General features: G+C 41.8%; 1 protein-coding gene, 1 long non-coding RNA gene and 1 gene segment (V, D, J or C); all 3 read left to right on the top strand.

Annotated features, from left to right (window-relative positions):
- The first annotated feature begins 4,328 nt into the window (after positions 1-4,328).
- Positions 4,329-9,950, top strand: LOC310809162 (Ig mu chain C region membrane-bound form-like). The segment is given in 5 exons: positions 4,329-4,398; positions 5,663-5,971; positions 8,003-8,350; positions 8,706-9,023; positions 9,429-9,950.
- A 1,111-nt stretch (positions 9,951-11,061) lies between these two features.
- LOC310810315 lies at positions 11,062-12,291 on the top strand. Its single transcript, XR_014554426.1, has 2 exons — positions 11,062-11,237; positions 12,090-12,291. It is a non-coding gene; the product is annotated as an uncharacterized lncRNA (long non-coding RNA).
- Positions 12,292-12,928: 637 nt separating this feature from the next.
- On the top strand, positions 12,929-19,717 carry LOC310809918 (uncharacterized protein; the record flags this gene model as incomplete). The annotated part of the gene is made up of 13 exons (XM_083677439.1): positions 12,929-12,971; positions 13,179-13,490; positions 13,699-13,983; positions 14,340-14,645; positions 14,844-15,134; positions 15,374-15,658; positions 16,015-16,320; positions 16,519-16,809; positions 17,049-17,333; positions 17,690-17,995; positions 18,162-18,449; positions 19,017-19,165; positions 19,381-19,717. 13 exons carry the CDS (start codon positions 12,929-12,931, stop codon positions 19,387-19,389), a joined length of 3,156 nt encoding a protein of 1,051 aa, XP_083533565.1. The 3' UTR covers positions 19,390-19,717.
- Between the last annotated feature and the right edge of the window lie 3,858 nt (positions 19,718-23,575).

Raw genomic sequence — 23,575 nt, forward strand, 5'->3', positions numbered from 1 at the left:
GTAATAGTCCGTTGCAGGTTTTCCGAAAAAAAACTATTAGGCAGCTACAGCTTGTTCAGAACTCTGCTGCTAGAGTTCTTACCAAAAAAAAAGAAATTGAACACATTACACCAATTCTTCTTCATTTTATTGTATGACATGCTTTTATGTGAAGCACTTTGAGTCTGCCTCGTGTATGAAATGTGCTATATAAATAAAGTTGCCTTGCCTTGCCAGTTCTGATGGTAGGAATAGAAAACATCAAATATGATAGAGTTTAACTGAGAGCATGAGGAATGAGTTTTTGTAATGACGCGTGTCACAGTGTACTTGGGGGGTGGTCACCACGGTGATACACGCCAGAACAAAAACCTCAGGTTTTTTGCCTTAAGAGCACATGGCACACACAGCTGACTCAAGTGAACTATTCATATGAAAACACTTGCCACAAACTGAGCTATTCATATGAAAACACTTGCCACAAACTGAGCTGATTTAGAGCACTGTTACCAAACATCATGCTGAAATCCCACCTTCCATTATGCAGGCCTCATACATTAACACTGGAAACCCTGATGTAAGCACTGAAAACAAGATAGAAGAACATGTACAGTCATGTACAAACATAATGCATCTTGTGCAACAAGACCGTCAAATCAAAATGTTGATATGCTCACATTCCATATACCCAATTGATCCATTTAACTGACAATATGAAATTAACAACTTTTCAAGGCCTGTCATTGCATTTTGGGTTGAAAGGAAACAAAAAGTCCCTACATTAACTTTTATTCTAATGCAATGAGAGGGTAGAGGTTATCTAACCCTAACCCTAACCCTAACCCTAACCCTAACCCTAACCCTTGTGTGGTAGAGGTTATCTAACCCTAACCCTAACCCTAACCCTAACCCTTGTGTAGTAGAGGTTATCTAACCCTAACCCTTGTGTAGTAGAGGTTATCTAACCCTAACCCTAACCCTAACCCTTGTGTAGTAGAGGTTATCTAACCCTAACCCTAACCCTAACCCTAACCCTAACCCTTGTGTGGTAGAGGTTATCTAACCCTAACCCTAACCCTAACCCTAACCCTAACCCTAACCCTTGTGTGGTAGAGGTTATCTAACCCTAACCCTAACCCTAACCCTAACCCTTGTGTGGTAGAGGTTATCTGCACTGGTTACTATTTATGTAATGAGCAGTAACAGACAGGAAACCAGCTTCATGATTTACCACACGGATAGAACAGGTGCTTCCTCTCTGCAGACTACAGGCACATTGAAACCTTGTTTGGACGGGGGGCTAAAGACACCACAACTATAACATGAACCAAGGCTGCTTGTCTAAGTTTACAGTCTGTTGCTAAAAAACACACTGGGGGCAGTTGCTGAAAGCTTACAGTAACAGCGAATTGAACACTTTTAATTTGAAGATAAACCCCTGAAAAAATAGCAACATTTTTTCTATCATGAATAGTAGCGCTGTACATATTCATACTGTAGATTAATCCGTTTAATCAACACATATTTTAGTTAACAAGACATTTAAAAAATATATATATATTGTATTTCTATACATCAGACCAAGGACAAGAAGTTAAAGCTGAAGTGGCATGTAGCCAAGTAAACAGGAGGCTTGTACCAAAGGAAGCTCGGTTCAGGCAATTACCACCCTTTTGTCTTAGGCTGCTTTTGAATACTCAAATACTTTCAAATACTTAAGATGCAGCTTTTGTTGTTGCACTCCACAGCCAATCAGTTTTGAGATGTGTCAGGCTCTGGGCCTGCTGCATTAGGATGCACTCCTACAGCTGCATCCTGAGCCAGACTGAAAAGTTACTGGAAGCTGCAGTGCTTATTTAATACATTATCAGACTGGCTTCTTAAAGATTTGTGTTGATTTCTCAAAATATGATTCCTAAATTCATGAGGCTATAGGCCTACTGCATTAGGCTCCACTCCTAGCACTCTAGTTTGCACCCTATTATGATGTTTGTAAACAATCTCTATGGCAAGACGCATCGTTCGCCATGGTTTAGTCAAAATTGGACCAATCGTTGTAATTTTGTAAATGCTGCATCTGTATGGCAAGATGCATCATTCACCCAAGTTTCATCAAAATGGTCCCAGTGGTGTCGGAGATAAAGCGTGTGACATACGAACGGACAGAATTTTGTGACACACGTAGGGGACAACAAGTTGACCAGACAATAAAAAACAGGACTAAGGCAGTATTTTCTGTTTACCAGACTAAGGAGCAATACACACCATGATTATGAACTACAAGCAGTGAAGGAACAAGTTAGCATATCAACAATACAAGATTAATATCGGAACTATCAATTGATCCAAGTACTGTGGTTGTGTACAGGTATGCAAGCAAACATGGTCACTTGTAACTACAAGCAGTGTAAAAAGCCTAAAAAAGAAACAATGTTAATGACTACTTGGCAATACGCTCAACTCTCTCAGACTGCATCAGGAGAAATCAATTGTATTTTCAGTGGTATATGTCTGTCTGGAGTAGAGAATAGAGTGGTATATGTCTGTCTGGAGTAGAGAATAGAGTGGTATATGTCTGTTTGCCCGATGAACAGATGATCAGTGTTCAAGCCCCTTCATTGCAGACTGTTACTGTAAACAATTATTTAATCTGCATTTCTTTATTCTGCAAATATCAGAATTGTGCACGTTTTCTCTCTCATTGCTAATGTTATCACTGATTGTTCACGTATGTTATTTGATTAGCCTTGTATGACGAAGCCGGGCCAAACATGCCACACTGTACCAACCGAATGTTAGAGTTTGGATGTTGCTTTTAAGTGCAGAGAAAAAATAACATTCACTTCCTCGCCACACTCTCTCTAGGCCAACAGTCTGATTTAGGAACCACTGTGGGTGTTTCGTTGCACTGTAACGGTGTGCTAAATCACATTCAGTGTATCATAGCATTTTTATTGGGTTTACATTCAAACACTGTTACGATATCCTGCATTTCATTTGCCGCTGAGGTATCGTTTTTCGCTTGGTTGTTGAGTTTGGGTAAATGCAGGCAGTTCAGTGAGGAGTGACACTGATGGTCACCTCATTGGCCCTCAGGTGTTTCACCTGTGCTGGTCACCTCGTTTGTCATTATTTCTGGCACCTTTGTTGGCACAGCCAGGCTCTATAGATCCTGGGTGCCCAATGCTCCAGTTGGTCGGTGAGAGAGGAGAGTGAACCAGTCTTTTGTTTTGATTTCCAGCTAATAGAGAGGTTATAAGTTCGTTTTCGGCATTTGTTGATTATCGCTTTTTTGGAGACATTTGTTGGTTGTGTGGTCGTGGGTTAGTACACCACATATTAGCTTAGGTACACCATGGTTCAAAACACAATATGCATGTTTTGAGTCACTTTCTTCTAACAGTGTACCTGTTTCTGGCGAAGGGGCTCACACAACTCACTCAACCCATTGAAGAAAAACACGTTGGTTTTATGCAGCGCTTATGTGCCCAAAGAGGAAGCATGTCCCAAGGGATTGACCCGACCATCAGGATGCCACGACATGAGGTTAGTGAAGCATCCACTTTTCTTCCGGTATGACATCAAGTAGCTTATTCGTTTTCATTTTTAAAATCATTGAAATCATGAATGAAAACAATTAGGTCGCTTAAAGGCGTCTTTTATTTGGTCAAAATGATAAGGATCCATTATACCAAAAGTCAGAACGCGCATCAAGGATACCTTAAGGACAATATCAACAGATGTTTTAATGGCAGTTTACGAGTAGATATTCAGGTCCTTACGTTGGACTTTTATTTGAAAGTGGCTACTTAACACTTGAAAGATTTGGTTTTACACCCTATTGGGGTTAGTTTTTGTGCGTAGCGTGTATTGAAATATTGCACTGTGACGACCGTTTCGACTATTGGGGAACAGGCACCATGGTTACTATTTCATCAGGTAAGGAAAGTAGAGTATCATCATTTCAACGTAAATTGATTTGAAGGAATATGCAGACAGAAAAACGTATTGTAGACGTTTCTTAAACCGTTAAGACAGCATTCCATTGTGTTATGCTCTAACAGTATGCTGCAAAATGTGAGGATGGTTGGGACCATTTTGCTTATTCGGCTTGGTTTCAGGCTGTTTAAATGTCAACTATCAAACTCGATTCAATGCTATATTTGGCCATATTTGATTTTTAATTGATCACCCGCATATTACATCACTGTTGATTTATACGTGTAAAAATACAGTAGCATACACGAATTCATCGATAAGCATATTAAACTGCAAAGTCTAATTAGTCTGAGCTACAATACTAAGAAAAGCGTAATTATTAGGCACAAAGGTTTTTGTGCGTCGCACGTGCTGGTTCTTTGCACCGTGACGATGCTTTTGACTACTGGGGGAAAGGCACAATGGTTACAGTTTCATCAGGTAAGACTTTCAACTCTTCACTTTCATATTTTGTAATCTTCAATGAAATGTCTAAATCGTACACGGATACCTTTCTGCTGAAATAAGTAATCAAATGTCCTCGTAAAAACGTCCATCTGGTATCAAGCTTCGTGTGTATATCATTCAACGTGTGACACACTTGCAAAAGTAAAAAATAGTATGAGCATTAGGCTTACAATAAACATGGAAATACCAAAGGGTGCAGTGAGTCTGACCTAATTTTAGCACCCTTTAGATAGGGTTACTATCATTATAGATTGGCATCTTAGATGTTGCTTTTTTGTACCAGTCGGTCCTTACTTACTTTGAAGGATTGTGTACGAACTATTGGTCAGACCAGTCACTGTGTCTACTTCGACTACTGGGGGAAAGGCACAATGGTGACCGTGTCAGCAGGTAAAAAAGAGCCATCTTAAGCTTTCTCTAATTCTGTTAATTGATACTTTATACGTTGGACTTTTATTTGAAAGTGTATGTTTAGATAGGGTTACTATTATGATAGTCAGGCATCGTAGAGATGGCCTTTTTGTGCCAGTCGGTCAATTCATTCAGCACTGTGCTACGGTGCTTTCGACTACTGGGGTCAGGGTACAATGGTAACCGTCTCATCAGGTAAGAGTTACAGGATTTATCAATTTCATAACATTAATACTAATGTTTTAATTATTTGAAATTAGGTCGCGTATTGTTATGAGATGTTAAAAATCGTATAGTTCATATGTATGTTTAGATTGGGCATTCAGTAGCAGTGCTGCACAATTGTTTCATAGCTGTCTAAGAAGAATGTTAAGAATGTTAATCGCTAAAAAAGTTTTTAAAACATATTTTTGATGCTTCGGATAACATTTTTTGAACTGAGTGTGAGCTATATCTCAAAATGTGTTTTTGTTTATGGTAATAGGCTTCCTAATAAGCAAGCTCAGTCGTTATTACGTAAACAGAATACCAAATACTTTGAGTCGTTTCAATATTAGAACTTATGGAAATAGAGAACATTTCGAATTTTCACTAAGTTAAAGAATTATGTTCAAGACCTAAAGCTGTCCCATAACCCATTCGTTCTCATGCAGAACAACAACAACAACAAAAACTTAAGGCGCAATCTTTAGTCGGGCAACAAAAATGACTGAATCAGTCAAAAGAAATGTCATCGCAATATTAGCGGGGAAACATTTACTTCTATTCTGTGTCGAGGCTATTACAGTTTGTATTCATAAACTAATAAAAACATGTGTTATCTTAGCCGCACCGACTGCCCCAACTGTGTTCCCTCTGGCACAATGTGGGTCTGGAACTGGGGACCTGGTAACTCTGGGCTGCCTCGCCACGGGCTTCACCCCAGCCTCCCTGTCCTTCAAATGGACCGAGCCCACCGGCAGCGCCCTGACGGACTTCCTTCAGTACCCGGCCGTCCAGAAGGGCGGGAAGTACATGGCGGTCAGCCAAGTCCGTGTCAAGAAGGCGGATTGGGAGGCGAAGAAGGACTTCAAGTGCGCTGTGGAACACTCAGCGGGTAATGCAGAGGCAAAACCTGTGATACCAGATCCACCAGGTAAGATTCTGCAATCTAATCATTTTGGGGGAGGAAATTAGGAAATGTTTTATTTGGTCCCACTTGAAATGACCGGTAGTGAATGAAGCTTTAAAGAAAGGTTTGTAAACCGTTAATAAAGTTCTGTGATGACGCTGAAATATCACGCTGTATAAATGGTGACTATTGCCATATTGACACCAGATGTAAGGATATTTTACATCACCCTTTATATAGTATGACTTTGTTAAAACATGATTTCTCAAGCATCTACTGCATAGGTAGGCTTAATTACGTTTACAATGGGTCCTATTCTTACAATATTGTATCCGTCTTCTAATTTACTAGAACAGTACATGTTAAATGTGGTTTATGCTAAAAAAAAAAAAAAAAAAACCTCTTCAGGCCAGACATCCTTATTGAATTACAATATACTGTAGGCTGAGCTGCTGCACAGTAGACAGCAAAAATGCATTCTTATGAAAGGAGCAAAAACATTTTGGGAGGGGGAAATATGAAGTTATTTTATGCAACTGGGATAATGCTAAAATCACAAGATAAGCGTATCTATGCTTCTTTGAACTTATGAGTGATGAACTGAAAATACCGCATGTATGAATAGACGCGTAGCCTATTAAATGTATTGATAGACGCGTAGCCTATTAAATGTATTGATAGACGCGTAGCCTATTAAATGTGTTGATAGACGCGTAGCCTATTAAATGTATTGATAGACGCGTAGCCTATTAAATGTGTTGATAGACGCCTAGCCTATTAAATGTGTTGATAGACGCGTAGCCTATTAAATGTATTGATAGACGCGTAGCCTATTAAATGTATTGATAGACGCCTAGCCTATTAAATGTGTTGATAGACGCGTAGCCTATTAAATGTATTGATAGATGCGTAGCCTATTAAATGTATTGATAAACGCCAAGCCTATTAAATGTATTGATAGACGCGTAGCCTATTAAATGTGTTGATAGACGCCTAGCCTATTAAATGTGTTGATAGACGCGTAGCCTATTAAATGTATTGATAGATGCGTAGCCTATTAAATGTATTGATAAACGCCAAGCCTATTAAATGTATTGATAGACGCGTAGCCTATTAAATGTATTGCAAGTTGCAGATCAAATTGAATGAGTAAGAATTTACTTTTGTAGCCTATTTTGGCCAAAACTTGACATGGACGTCTGGACATTTGGGCATTTGAAGCAATACAAATATAATGTCATATTCCTAGTCTTGTTTACCCCTCAGTCTTACAAAAACGTTCTTTTAGCTCGCCTGATCAAACATCTAATGTCTGGAGTTAGACATGTGACGTGGGGAAGTATAAAGATAAAAACACTACTGTACTCAGATAGTTGAGTCAGGTGGTTGAGGCTCTGTGCTGGGTTGGAGCGGCTGCAGCTCGCCTGTGTTTCTGTGACTGGTCGCTAACTGTCTCTCCCTGTGCGTGCCTCCTCTGGACCGGCAGGTTGCGATGAGTGTTGGGCTCTGTTTGCTTTCATCTGCCTGCATACCCTTTTTGTGATGCCTATAGTCTAAATCTTTGCATACTACATGACTGTATAGTGTATGTTCACATCGTGAAGCAGTTCTGCTGTAAATCTGTTTCTGTGTGTCTGGCTTGTCGCGGTAATACAAATGGAAAGGCAATCGTCAAATGAAAGTTGCTTTAATTATGTCATTTTATTATGACTTATGTTTCATGTGTCATGCGTCTGAACCCATCAATCTGTAATTTGATCATTAAAGTGGCCAAGCAGCCACGGTAGCTATTATCTGGGGATTGTGCCAGGCACGTTCCAGAACTGGACCAAACTGTCGCTTTTAATAAAGGTGTTAAAGACAAGAATGGATAAGAAAAACTCTAAGCTTCCAATCAGTTAGTCATACATAAGTCAACTGGTTTATCAAGCCATGTGAGGCATTACATTTAAGAAACGTCCTTTCCGTTCCACTGTTTTGTTCCTCTACTAGCATCTGCATATGTTTTTTTCGTGTCAGCTTCTGCATCCATATATGTGTACGTTTGTTTTTCAGTTGAGTTGCTGCAGTCCCCGTCTCTTTACGTTATGACCCCCTCTAAGGAGGAGATGGAACAGAATCAGACGGCTTCCTTCGCCTGCTTTGCCATTGGCTTTTCACCCAAACCTTACGCCATCAAATGGATGAGAAAACAAAGTGACAAAGATGCGGGTGTGCAGCCGAAATATGAGATTAACACGTCTTATGAGAGCGGGAAGGTGGACGAGGCGGCTCTTTATAGTGCCATCAGCTATCTCCAGGTCAAAGACGCCGATTGGCTGGACGCACAAACAGAGTTCACATGCATGTTTGAGCACAAAGCTGGAAACCTATCCAAATCTGTGGAGTACTCTTCCTCAAACAGTAAGTACAATTCATCCATTTGTCATCTTAGTGTCTAAATTATCTTTAAAACAAGTGATAAATACTCTTGAGGGTAATCTATTTGACACCTTAATCTATTTAACACCTTTTTTCTCAGTAGATAAATGTGTTCCAATAAGAATATACTTTTGATACTAGTTTGTTCCAAGTCAATAGTAATAAACAATTTCTTTTAATTGTATCAAATTGGCCTTTTGTGGGATTCAGTGACCAGTGTCTTTGAGGACGGATCACAGACAGTAAAGTGTAAAACTGTGATCGAAACAATTGTGTTGCAGCTCCAATTGCTTTGCCTCTGTTCCACACGTCTGACCTTCCCTGCATCCTTTTTCAGCGGGTCAAGGCTGCAGTGAGTCTGTGGACATCCATATCGTCCCACCCTCTCTTGAGGACATGTTCATCCTTAAAAGAGCAGAGCTTGTGTGCGAGGTCACTGAGGTGGTGCCTGGCGTTGAGACGGTCACATGGGAGAATGAGGAAGGAAAAACCTTTGTAAGCAGGCCGTCCAAAAGTATACGAGGCGACAACGTAATCTTCACTGCTGCGGTCGACATCCTGTATGACGATTGGAGCAAGGGGGCAAAGTTCATCTGTGTTGTTGAGCACAAAGACGACATCGATAGACCAAAGAAAACATACACAAGGGAGAATGGTAAGGCAGACATTTTGGTTCCACACTTCCTCATTTAAGTTAATGTTGTGTCTTAAAGATTTCAGTTCACCCAAATTACAAATTACAGACTTCAATCAACACTTCAGTTCTGTTTGTCTGGGCTCTGACACTAACAGCTAATTGATAGCATTTTTAACCAAAATCCAATGGAAGTCAATGGACCCTAAATTAGCATGTTCGAAGTGTATTAAATTAGCTAACATCTCCAGTGTAGCATGAGTGTGCCCGAATGGCTGTCAGTGTTTATCTGCAGAAAGAATGTTACAGTTCCCTTAACCAAGATAAAAGCCTTCTCCTGGACTAAGCATCTTCAATAGTCTTTGATTTAGTCCAGGACTTGGCCTAACCTGTGGAAACGGCCTAACTGTTTTCTCATGCTTCTAGGGGGTGTGCAGAAGCGTCCATCTGTTTTTCTGCTGGCACCAGTGGAACAAACTAGCAGTGATATGGTGACCCTGACTTGCTATGTCAAAGACTTCTACCCCAAAGAGGTTGCAGTGACTTGGCTTGTTAATGATTTACCCGTGCAGGAAACCATGAATTCGACCACGTACCAATTCAACACCACTGACCCGATTCAGACAGGAGACACCTACTCTGTCTATGGTCAGCTAACCTTTAGCAATGCCTTTTGGAGGAACAATGAAGTGGTGTACAGCTGCGTCGTTTACCACGACAGCGTGATGAAGTCCACCCAAATGCTCATCAGATCCCTGGACAAAACCTCTGAGAAGCCCAACCTAGTCAACCTCAGCCTGAACATCCCCCAGAGCTGCAAAGCCCAGTAGAGCTGTCGTGGTGTTTGTTTTGTGACGCTCTGCTTGTTGTGTGTGTTTGTGTTTGTGATGACATGCTGTGTCTTTTTTTGAGTGCAGAATAAAAAAATAAAAACATTTTAATTCATAATCCCGGTCGTATGTCCCGTGCCATTACTTCTCATGTCTGTGCCGTCCTCTTACTCTGTGCAATGCTTTAAGTTACGGTAGTTGAAGTGCAGTGACTCTCTCTGAAGAATGAATGTGAACTCTCACACAGCACGAATAGAAGTAAGCACATAAGGGAAAATGAGAGCCAGGTGTGGTCTCAAACATATTAAAATATGGTTCCTTAACCAACAATGAGAAGGAAATATGGAGTGGTAGTTACGATTGTAGTGAGCAGAGAGGTAGAATAGCTGAAGAGTTTAAAGATCCTTTAGCACATTTGCTGTACTGTAGCTGTACGTTGTGAAGGTTTTCACTGAGGAAATCCACTCTTCCACATTCATAACAGAGATAATACCTGAAGCTAAAACCTTCCTCATACACTTAGTGCACCACATCTGATTACGCTGAGTTTGTCCTGTGTCCTGAGTTTGTCCTGTGTCCTGAGCTTGTCCTGTGTCCTGAGTTTGTCCTGTGTCCTGAGCTTGTCCTGAGTTTGTCCTGTGTCCTGAGCTTGTCCTGTGTCACACAGCCTGTGTCCTGTGTGCTTCTGCTGCCTCTACTGAGTCTTTCCCATATTAAAGGAGTACTTCACTCAAATCATTTTCAGGTATATTTCTTATCAGTCCACCATAAGTATGCTCCCAAAATACAGCCTGAAGCCTCACAGATATCCTAGTGGCAAACTTCCTTCCTGGAAGTTGTTTGAAGTTTGATCAAATTACTATTCCAAGAAGTAAATGGAAGCGTATCATTAGGGTATCTGTGAGGCTTTAAAGCGCACAACTTATTGATATTTTGGGACCATACTGTACTTGTGGACTGATGGAAATATACTTGAACATGATTGTGAGTAAAGTACTCCTTTTAAATCCAATTCTGTGGTGCCACAGTAGCTTAGGAGCCATAATTCTTGTTCACAAGCCGAGCCAAGTCGCTGAAGGTCCAATTACAAACTAACCGGGTCGTATGGCAAGTCATTCTGTAGCGAGTTACGGTCACCTTCACTGCTGCTTTGACGTCCTTTCATTTTGGGAGGGTGCATTAAGTTTCAGAATGTCGTCTAATTTAGAAGCTGACAATAATTGATTAATAATTGATTAATAATTGACGATGTGACACAAAAACACTGCTGTCATTTCTAGAGTGCCTTGTGTTGACTGACGCCGGTATGGAAACTGACAGAGACAGCATGGGGAACACCGCCCTGACCTTCATCATCCTCTTCCTCATTACTCTGTTGTATGGTGTTGGAGCCACAGCCATCAAGGTAATGGCATGTGATTTATGGGGAGGGAAGTATACTGAGGATTGAATGTGGGGGAAGACATTTAGTTTTGTGTGTACCAAAGGTGTGGCCAGATTTGTTTTATTTGGATGCAAGGGTGTATTGAAACTTGCAAACCTGTCATATTTGCCTGAGCAAAAACTAGGATAATGCCAGTAATTTTCATATACAGGTTTTCACAAACACAGACGATTCTAACCAACGAGAAGGGACACCAGAAACTGTCTATTCTCACCAAATAAATTGAATTTCTAATATTATTGATCATTTTTCCTAGGTAGGTCTATAAATGCAGCTTTAGTCCTGCCGGAACTCCACATGTTGTTTGTCAATTTCATGGTTCCAAATCGAGAATGTGAATGTATTATGTATTAACACTTAGTAAGTATTCTATAGTATGGTCCCCAGGCGCAATTTGCGCATTGATATTGTTCACAAGATCCCATTGGTTGAGCATCCTATATGTTGCCTTGGAGCACCTGTCAAACTGGCCAACTGACCAGGCAATTCTGGCATGTTAGAATTCAATTCGTGGTCGTGTCGTTGACCGACTGACTGTATGCAGTCGAGGCGTCAAGTTCACCGCAGATATGTAAATTCGGTCTTGAGAAAATCGTGGCTGAATCCGCGGAGTTTCTGCCTAATCCTTAATAACAAAAACATTCTATTAGATTCTACAAAGACTAATGAGAGGACACATGGGGTTATTTCATGTAAACCCTTTGAATCAACCGAATAGTTTATAGTTTGAGAAATGAGATGGCGTCACACTTCTTAATTATAGTTTGAGGGGGTTATGTCTGCATGTTAATAAATGTTTGCTTCTAATTTCAGGTCAAATGAAGAAGCCTTGTTTACACATTTTGAAGAACTTACTGATAATTAAACATGTTTAGCTGTAGTTGTATTCCTGATTGTATTTACTATTACATTTGTTTGAATCTGTAGAATGTAGATTCATAGATTTGTAAATATTTAATTGTACCTTTTAACCCTCTTTAAACAATAAAAGTTTGAAGTTAACATATTTATTAAAGAGTGTTTTCATCTTTATTCATCTTTGTGCCGTCCAATCAGAAAATGCAGCTATTTTGGTACATATTTCATGCTTATTATTTAACTTTGGTTTGGAAGTTTGGTTCCAATTGAATGGTTATTGTGGTTTTGATGTGCAGGTTAATTCAACTTGAGTGTCCTTGTGCAGTTTGAGGTTTGCATAATGTGTTCTGCATTGACCCACCTGGACTCAATCGTCCGTGCGCCACTTGGTATGCAAACTACTTAGAGATAGCTTCATGTTAATAATAGGGTTGGCAAGAGAACGAGAGCTGAACACAATGTCGTAATCAATCACCTAACAGACCTGAGGACAGAGCTCCAATCCTAAAGGTTCAGATACATGCAAATAACAGCCATGAGCAGACCTCGCACCTGGCTTCTGACACACTTGGTTAGTCAGCACCACGTTTCACTTCTGTTTGGATGCTTTTTTGAGACCAGGGTGTTCCCCCGCGCTTCCGCCTGCTGCATGCCTGCTGGCTGAGGCCCATCCTGCTCTGACATCTGCCTGTCAGCCCACGAGCTCCACAACCACCTGACCACTATCAGCTGTCATGGCCCATCAACGACCCTCACAATTCTGCCCTCTACTGTCCATTATATAACAAGTCATAATGATATATATGTGTGATTTCTTAAGACTATACAAAGAGAAAGGTATGTCAAATTTGTTTTGAATCTAAAATAATTCACATTTCTATGTAATCAAAACATCTGACCCCTTGTTTCTGTCAACCAAAAGTATATAGTTTTAATGCTTGCACAACATTACACTTGCATCTGTGATCCATCACTTAAGCTAATCTATCAAACTATGAAATGACCCGAAAGTTCTTTTTTTTTTTTATGTCCACATTTATTCAGCGATTGTTCCTCCAAACATCGCCCTGTACCCCCTCTGGGAGGACAAGGAGGGTGCGTCGGAGGTGGGACTCCTCTGCACCTTGAGCGGGTTCTACCCAGACACGCTGAGTGTGGAATGGCTGCTGGACGGCAATCGTCTGGACGCCTCCCCGGTCCAAACCAAGCTTCGGAGTGTGGAGGGGGTGGAGAAAACCTTTAGTCTGAGCAGCCAGCTGGAGTTGAACCTGAGCAAATGGATAAAGGGGTCAAAGGTTACATGCGAGGCCACCCACAGTGGAGTAAAGTCTGAAAAGACCACCAGCATTTGTTCAGGTGGGTCAGTACATCGGTGCCCAGGAGTAGAGGTGCCACATTAAATCAATGTGCTTGATGCAAAGTGCAATTTCCCTATTCTTTGCACTTTGTCTTAAATGTTCACAGGAAAATTGGCCTTGAAACTCATGTTTGATGATCTTAAAACATCACTTGGTTTATTACTTGTATGAAAACTCCTCTTGTTCCTTGTTTGTCTTCCTGTCAGCTCTTCCCTCCTCTGCTCCCTCTGTTCTCCTGGAGACCCCTACATTCAGGACAGTGATGTCACAGAGCAGTGCAACAGCTACATGTGTGGTCAACACTGCATATGGAGCCACAGTGTCCTGGCTTCTGGATGGAAACAAATACAGGAATGGAGAGTACAAGCCCAGCAGCATCAGTGATAACCTGACTCTCTCCTCAGACAAATGGAAAACCTTGAAGACCATAACATGCAAAGCTGAACATCCCTGCTTCAAATCTCCCATTGAGAACGCACATCGTTTTACAGGTTAGAATCAACACGATTAACCTCTTTAATTTTATTATTAATTTTATTATTGTTTACTTTATCTCCCTGTCATGTGTAGTATGTTATTATGAAGTATGATCTGAGCATATCCACACAACTTCAAGGTGTCACCTATCAACAGGCATCCTGCTTTTGCATCTGATCATCATATTTCCAATGTTATAAGCAGTTTAGTTTGGGTCTGGATTTTAGGCATAAATTAGTCAAATAGGGCATTCAGCAGACAACTGGTATGCAAGACATGTACACACAGGTGAAAGCTGCCATCTTGTCCTCCAACCTATCCTTGGGTTGATCCTTCTCTTCTGTGTTTTGTGTGTGTCTGTGTTCTCCAGAGCCTTCCACTCCCACAGTGCAGATCAGGAGGTCTCTCCAAGGCTTACTGAAGGGGGACAGTGTTGTGCTGGAGTGTGACATCACACAACTCTCTTCCATTGACCTCCATGTCACCTTTCAGGCCAACGGGAGCGACATCTCTGAGAAACAGTTTGTGGAAATGGCCGCCTCCAAAGACCCCCTTTCCGTCACGAAAGGTTTCTCTGTCGACAAACAATACTGGAAGAAAGACACCACTTTCACCTGCAAAGTGACCCAAGGGTTCTCCAGAAGCTGGCTGTCTAATTCCATTGGAGACATCTTTGGTGGGTGACATTTCTCTTCTTTGCTATATGATACTTTTTGTGTTTTTTGAGTGGAACAGTCCCACTCTTATATTTGTTAGAATTTTTATGTGATACTTTATTGTTTTCCTGTTACTTTTGACAAGGGACTCAGTGACATACTGTTCTGTCTTCTTTATAAAGGGGGTAAATGGAATGTTTCCTGTTTTGTTTCTATAGGAGACCTGTCCATGGAGCTCAGTCTGGTCCCCAGGGAGCAGTCAGACCCAGCAGGCCAGAGACTGATGTGCTCTGGACGGGGCTTCAACCCTCAGATCAAGTGGCTCTCTGAATCTGAACCGAAACCTGCAGTGGACAATGAGATCAGGATGGGGGGAGACGGACATGTGGCAGTAGCCAGTCACATCACAGTGCCTCAGCAAGAGTGGAACCAGGGGGAGGTCTTTACCTGTGAGGTCAACGAGAAGGATCTTGATAAAAAGGTCACCAAGAACATAGATATATGTGCAGGTAGCCTATTCTTTGCACTTTGTCTTAACCATTCAAAGGAAAACTGGCCTTGAAACTCTTTTTGAGGACATCACACTACATATTATGAGTTCAGAATAACTTGGTTTGATGATCTGAGGTCATCAAAGGTTAGAAATGTTCTGGGTACAAAGTGCAATTTGTGATGTCATGTTTAAAACATCACTTGGTTTATTACTTGTATGAAAACTCCTCTTGTTCCTTGTTTGTCTTCCTGTCAGCTCTTCCCTCCTCTGCTCCCTCTGTTCTCCTGGAGACCCCTACATTCAGGACAGTGATGTCACAGAGCAGTGCAACAGCTACATGTGTGGTCAACACTGCATATGGAGCCACAGTGTCCTGGCTTCTGGATGGAAACAAATACAGGAATGGAGAGTACAAGCCCAGCAGCATCAGTGATAACCTGACTCTCTCCTCAGACAAATGGAAAACCTTGAAGACCATAACATGCAAAGCTGAACATCCCTGCTTCAAATCTCCCATTGAGAACGCACATCGTTTTACAGGTTAGAATCAACACGATTAACCTCTTTAATTTTATTATTAATTTTATTATTGTTTACTTTATCTCCCTGTCATGTGTAGTATGTTATTATGAAGTATGAACTGAGCATATCCACACAACTTCAAGGTGTTACCTATCAACAGGCATCCTGCTTTTGCATCTGATCATCATATTTCCAATGTTATAAGCAGTTTAGTTTGGGTCTGGATTTTAGGCATAAATTAGTCAAATAGGGCATTCAGCAGACAACTGGTATGCAAGACATGTACACACAGGTGAAAGCTGCCATCTTGTCCTCCAACCTATCCTTGGGTTGATCCTTCTCTTCTGTGTTTTGTGTGTGTCTGTGTTCTCCAGAGCCTTCCACTCCCACAGTGCAGATCAGGAGGTCTCTCCAAGGCTTACTGAAGGGGGACAGTGTTGTGCTGGAGTGTGACATCACACAACTCTCTTCCATTGACCTCCATGTCACCTTTCAGGCCAACGGGAGCGACATCTCTGAGAAACAGTTTGTGGAAATGGCCGCCTCCAAAGACCCCCTTTCCGTCACGAAAGGTTTCTCTGTCGACAAACAATACTGGAAGAAAGACACCACTTTCACCTGCAAAGTGACCCAAGGGTTCTCCAGAAGCTGGCTGTCTAATTCCATTGGAGACATCTTTGGTGGGTGACATTTCTCTTCTTTGCTATATGATACTTTTTGTGTTTTTTGAGTGGAACAGTCCCACTCTTATATTTGTTAGAATTTTTATGTGATACTTTATTGTTTTCCTGTTACTTTTGACAAGGGACTCAGTGACATACTGTTCTGTCTTCTTTATAAAGGGGGTAAATGGAATGTTTCCTGTTTTGTTTCTATAGGAGACCTGTCCATGGAGCTCAGTCTGGTCCCCAGGGAGCAGTCAGACCCAGCAGGCCAGAGACTGATGTGCTCTGGACGGGGCTTCAACCCTCAGATCAAGTGGCTCTCTGAATCTGAACCCAAACCTGCAGTGGACAATGAGATCAGGATGGGGGGAGACGGACATGTGGCAGTAGCCAGTCACATCACAGTGCCTCAGCAAGAGTGGAACCAGGGGGAGGTCTTTACCTGTGAGGTCAACGAGAAGGATCTTGATAAAAAGGTCACCAAGAACATAGATATATGTGCAGGTAGCCTATTCTTTGCACTTTGTCTTAACCATTCAAAGGAAAACTGGCCTTGAAACTCTTTTTGAGGACATCACACTACATATTATGAGTTCAGAATAACTTGGTTTGATGATCTGAGGTCATCAAAGGTTAGAAATGTTCTGGGTACAAAGTGCAATTTGTGATGTCATGTTTAAAACATCACTTGGTTTATTACTTGTATGAAAACTCCTCTTGTTCCTTGTTTGTCTTCCTGTCAGCTCTTCCCTCCTCTGCTCCCTCTGTTCTCCTGGAGACCCCTACATTCAGGACAGTGATGTCACAGAGCAGTGCAACAGCTACATGTGTGGTCAACACTGCATATGGAGCCACAGTGTCCTGGCTTCTGGATGGAAACAAACACAGGAATGGAGAGTACAAGCCCAGCAGCATCAGTGATAACCTGACTCTCTCCTCAGACAAATGGAAAACCTTGAAGACCATAACATGCAAAGCTGAACATCCCTGCTTCAAATCTCCCATTGAGAACGCACATCGTTTTACAGGTTAGAATCAACACGATTAACCTCTTTAATTTTATTATTAATTTTATTATTGTTTACTTTATCTCCCTGTCATGTGTAGTATGTTATTATGAAGTATGAACTGAGCATATCCACACAACTTCAAGGTGTTACCTATCAACAGGCATCCTGCTTTTGCATCTGATCATCATATTTCCAATGTTATAAGCAGTTTAGTTTGGGTCTGGATTTTAGGCATAAATTAGTCAAATAGGGCATTCAGCAGATAACTGGTATGCAAGACATGTACACACAGGTGAAAGCTGCCATCTTGTCCTCCAACCTATCCTTGGGTTGATCCTTCTCTTCTGTGTTTTGTGTGTGTCTGTGTTCTCCAGAGCCTTCCACTCCCACAGTGCAGATCAGGAGGTCTCTCCAAGGCTTACTGAAGGGGGACAGTGTTGTGCTGGAGTGTGACATCACACAACTCTCTTCCATTGACCTCCATGTCACCTTTCAGGCCAACGGGAGCGACATCTCTAAGAAACAGTTTGTGGAAATGGCCGCCTCCAAAGACCCCCTTTCCGTCACGAAAAGTTTCTCTGTCGACAAACAATACTGGAAGAAAGACACCACTTTCACCTGCAAAGTGACCCAAGGGTTCTCCAGCAGCTGGCTGTCTAATTCCATTGGAGACATCTTTGGTGGGTGACATTTCTCTTCTTTGCTATATGATACTTTTCTTTTTTTTTTTTTGAGTGAGGCCAGCAATCGGTAGGTCGCTGGTTCGATTCCCACCCCAGGAGAGAGCCACAGGGTGTTATTGATATATTCCACCCCCCCCTCCCCAAACTGTGTCTCTCCCCCTAGCCTCCGTCCTCCCCTCCCAGCCCTCCGCCATCCTGTTGCAGGGTTCTGATGAGCTGGTGTGCCTGGTGTCTGGCTTCAGCCCTGCCACCATCAACGTTACCTGGCTGCTGGATGACGCCACGGTGCTGTGGAACCACAACACCAGCACCCCCTGCAGGGGGCCTGGGGAAAAGTTCAGCCTGCATAGCCGCCTTTACCTGCCCCCCCAGGACTGGGTGCCAGGGGCAGTCTACAGCTGCAGGGTGACCCACGCCAACCACACCCTGGCCTGGAACATCTCCAAACCAGGTGCCTGTCTTGCCACACATCTCTTATATGTGGGATGTTTTGAATGAGCACATTAGCCTGTTTGCCCAGCCACCCCCACATCAGAGGACATAAGTACTTTGTTTTATTCATTTTAACAGTTATTATACATATCTATCTACGGGGTTCTTATTTATGTCATGTTATGGTAATTTATGTCCATTATTGGTATTTTTGGTATATGTGGGGGATTTTGAATGAGAGCATTAGCTTATTGCTAGTCTGTTTGTTATTTAGCAACCTGTCTGTTGTCATGCCAACAATGCAGTGTTGTTGTATTCTGGCACCCAGTCTGGCTACATCAGCAATTGATAAAAGTATTTTAAATGAATCAGAATCCTCCCTTTTGATCGTCGGATTCATTAAACACACGGCACAATTCAATTGGGTGGTACCCATATGTATTTCTAATGCATATGGGGATGTCTGTGTAAAAATGGAAGTCGTCCATTTCTGCATCTGCTGTGATGCCCTGATTTATCTTGGTGGTGCCCAGACTGCTGAACACATAACAACTCACTGAGCACCTCTGTTTCACCCTCTGTAAAGAGGTCCTTGAGGAGGCCGTGTTCTTCGATGAGAACAAGCATGCTCCCATTCTGCAGGACCTGGTGGAAGAGAGCTGGAACATGGCGTGCACCTTCCTCATCCTCTTCCTCATCTCTCTTCTCTACAGCATCCTGGTCACTCTCTATAAGGTTAATATATATATATATATTTATATATATAAGGAGGATGTTCTCTGCCTTGAGTTGACGAGCAAATGTAGTCTCTGCTCGTTTGTTCTCTGCTTGGAAAGAGAACCGATGTTCCCCCACCGTGTCGGAGCTGCTGACGGTGTTGACTCTTAAGACCTCGCCAAGAACCCAAAACTCAATTATTAACTCACATTTTCCCACCTCTCTCTCCTCAGACAAAATGATGACTTCAGAGTGTCTCAACTTGATGGATCCCAGGGCGTTGAATTGAAAATGAAATCATTCATGAGGACTTGAGGTCTTATAATAGTACCTTTTCGTCATTTCGTTTCCATGTACCATTGTGTTGTTTACTTGCTTATAGACGTCTCTAGCAACTTTAAAGTTGTTTTTATTTTAGTTTGTATCTTTAGCACCACGTAGGGAGATAATAGAGGTGTGCATGCGATTTGTTCACTCAAGCAATGATGCAAAATGAAGTCCTGATTGACACCAAGTGCTGTTAATGCCACTGAATCTGACCTGTTTGCTGATAGATAAATAAATATGTTAATCTCACTGTCTCATTGTCTGTTATGCTGTTGTAAACACTGAAAAGACTAACTCATTCAATATTGTTGTCAAACATACACACAGTATAACTGTATCTACTAGCAGGGCTAGTCTTTCACTGGGGATGTAATGACGTCATCTCATGCAGCAGCAAAAGCACCTCTGGTTTTTCAAATGTAACACTGTCATGGTCCACTAGAGGGCACCATGGTACTGTCAGTGCATTTAACTGCGGGTGGTCCAGTGGTCTGGCACCAGTACTGTGGCCTGGGGTGGTCCAGTGGTCTAGCACCATGGCCTACATAGGCCCATAGGCCCATGTCAGCATGGGTTAGAATCTGGCCCATGCCCTGCTGACAGACCCTCTCCTCCTCACTTCCTGTCTTTCTTCACTATCTCTATCCAACAAAAATAACAGATATAAGAGTGGGACTGCCCCACTCAAAAATAACCTTAAAAAAAATTCTACATTCCAAAAGTTTGGATTTGAAATCCAACAATTACTATGACAGATCTTTTCCTATATTTAGTCGACGTTCCAAATCGCTTTGAGAAATATTCAGTAACAGCGTAAGAAATGGTGATCGGAAAAACAGCCTTTTTCAATGCAATGTCCAAGCATCTGAGCTGTTGGAAGACACAGACTGAAGGACACACTCCTTCAACAGCCAAGAAAAAACTGCAATTTTATTAATAGTTTGAAAGAAGCTCCATCGTTCATGAAAAGATTTTTTTCGGTGCATGTCATTTAACAATCACATTCTATGAGGAGAAAGATATACAGAGAGAAAAATAAAACATTACAAGCCACTGACTGTTCTTTAAATCTCAGTACAGACATTTTTCCTTAATATTTCAAAAATTCAAAAGGCAAAAAGCAGCCCTATCCCCATCCCTCCCTCATCCCACCCAAACCCTCATCCCTCCCCCCACCCCGACCCTCATCCCACCAAAACAAAAGAACATAAAGGAGAGAACACACAGGTAACCTTGAAGGGTGTACGGGCTAAAATCCCACAGTGCTGGAGAGTGAGATACTCACTGGTTCAGGAATACACAGCATGGTGATGTAACGCTAGGTCAATCTGAATTAGGGCAGGGGAGTAGGATGTCGGGGGGGGGGGGGGGGGGGGGTTATAGTGGGGGGGAACCACTTAACATGTGAGCTCCCCCATTCCACCCCCGCAAAAGATACAACACTGGATCCCAAAACCCCTGCAAGAGAAGAACCTTGTAGAGGTCTCAACCCCACCCCACCCCACCCCACCCCCCCACACTTGTGCATAGATCGTGATCCTTTACAACCAGCTAGTTTCAAAAACATCGTCCAAATAAACGCAGAAAACTTTCCACAAAGTCAGATTTTTCTGTTATTTAATACCCGCCGTGAGAGAGAATGACAGAGATAAAAAGAAAAGTAATGCACAATGTTCCTGATTCAGTCAGGACGGGACCTCATGTTCCTGATTCAGTCAGGACGGGACCTCATAAGAAAATACAATAAAGATTCAAACATACAGCATTTTGCATGTTCTTTTCACGGTCATTTTTTTGTTTTTTTTTAAACAATCAAAATCATAGATCATTTTCTTTTAAATGTAAAGCAGTTTCAATATATAGATTTATAGATAAAGCACTCAGTTTTCTAAAGTTCATTTAAAGTCCATTATTTGGTTAATATGTTACTGCTACGGATTTAGAAACAAAAGGTATTTTCTCTTCTGAAATCCATAACTTTCAGTGCTTAGAATTGTTTTATTTTATTCCATCATCCTTTGTATTTCTCTCATAAAAACGTACATTAAAATGGCGTGGAGTTGGTGCTCTGGAACCCTGGCCTTCCTGAGACAAGATCCACTTTTTCGTGTGTGCAAGATAGTGAGCAACGATGTCTTCTTTTACAAAGGAAAAAAATAGAACCAACATAAAACATACAGGCTTTAGATAGTCCATGAAATCAACATTGATGTCGAACCAAGAAGTCCAAAGTCAAATATAACATGACAACACTGTTTAATCCCAGAGCTCTGAACGTATCACAATAATCTTCATTCTGTAAAGTGTTTTCATGATTCTCTGAATGGAAGTTTTTTTTTGTTTCTCAACATTCCCATGGTAAATTCCTTTTTCGAAACTTGAAGTGTTTGTAAACCGTCGGTGGCCTTGCAGAAAACAAACGTACAAACAAGCAAGCAAAAAAAAAAAAAAAAAAACAAGAGCAGAACAAAGATAAAAAGGTGGGCTCACCTCTGAAGTGAGGCTAGTAACCAACGGTCCATCCCAACGGTCCATCCCAGCGGTCCATCCCAACGGTCCATCCCAACGGTCCATCCCAACGGTCCATCCCAACGGTCCATCCCATGTCCCTTCAGTCTCTCCAGACTGCGAGAGCTACAAGTCCCTCCTCTACACCGTCTATGGCCACAGGTCTTCAACAATCCTTTTTTTTTCCTTTTCTTTTTAAATATATATATTTTTTTTTAACTTTTCTTTTTTTCGGTTTATAATCAGAAAAATGGTGCAATACTCATAATTATAATCCATTTTCATGGATTATTCCACAATGAAAGCCACTATAAGGTAGATAAACATATTACAGATTAAAAAAAACACTGTTATTTTTCTCAGAAGTCCTTGAGTAAACATTTCCACGTGAAGTGTCCCCACCTCCCAGTACGTCCCCCCGCGCTGTTGGACTAGCTGGGGGAGAGGGAGGCAGACACTCAGTGCAACACTAGAAGCTAATAACAATAAACATCAGAATATACTTTTGACAAGCAAAATAAAACGACAACAAAAAACTAATATACTGAATTAAAAAAAGAAAAAAAAGAAAGAAAAAGAAAAGCGGAAACACACACACACACACACACACACACACACACACACACACCCTTGTGCAAACACTCAGATACAGCAGAAGTCATTCTGCCTTCTTCAATGCTCATTTTTCAAATTGAGTTTCACTCTGAACAGGTTATCAAAACATCTCGGAAGTGTATGAGACAATGAATGAGAAAAGATTATTACAAAAAAAGTGTTCACATTACATTGATGGCGCTTCTTTTGATTCAAGTATTTGTATTCTTTATTGTGTATTATTCTGATATGTTCATGATCTTTTTCTTTCTGGGAAATATGTACATAGAGAAGGATCCACAGGCTATGGGTTGAAACTGGGGCAGAGAGAGAGAAACCTAGCTATACACACATATACACACATTATGTACTGTTGGATGTATACATGTATAGAAACTAGCATGTGCATATTCAACCCAGGCCCTTCACAAAGATGATTTGTTTATTGAACTCCAGGGGTCCCCGCCCCATGATTGAGAAAGCATACTTTGCTTGAACTCCAGTTACTTTTGAGCCCATGTGATTTAAAAATGAAGATCCTCTGACTTCCAACACCAGATGGAGGAGGAGTTGGTGGGAGGGGGGGTCTCTCAGTGCTGGTGCTGCGCAGAGAATCCTGGGGTGCCTCTGAGACTTGAACCCCCCCCCCCCCCCCCCACACACACACTCATCTGCCCCCCCCCCCCACACACACACACACACTTATCTGCCCCCCCCCCCCCCCTCCCTCAGACCCGTCTGTTCACCAGTCTCTGGCTTTGAGTCCAGCATGGAGCGAATGCAGGTTGTCAGAAACAGGCAATAGTGATTGTTTGCGAATGTCACACGAGTCCAAAAAATGACTCTGGAAGATCGCCTTTCCCCTTTAAGACTTGGTACCAAAACTGAGGCGTGTCCCGGCCCTGCTGATAGAGGTGGGCCCCACCCGGACCCTGACCCAGATCTGTGGAAATGTTCTGTACTGTGGGGCCCCTTCTGGCTGGAGGTCAAAAGTGAACA

The sequence above is a fragment of the Argentina silus genome (assembly GCF_951799395.1).
Source record: "Argentina silus genome assembly, chromosome: 9".
Lineage (NCBI taxonomy): Eukaryota > Metazoa > Chordata > Actinopteri > Argentiniformes > Argentinidae > Argentina > Argentina silus.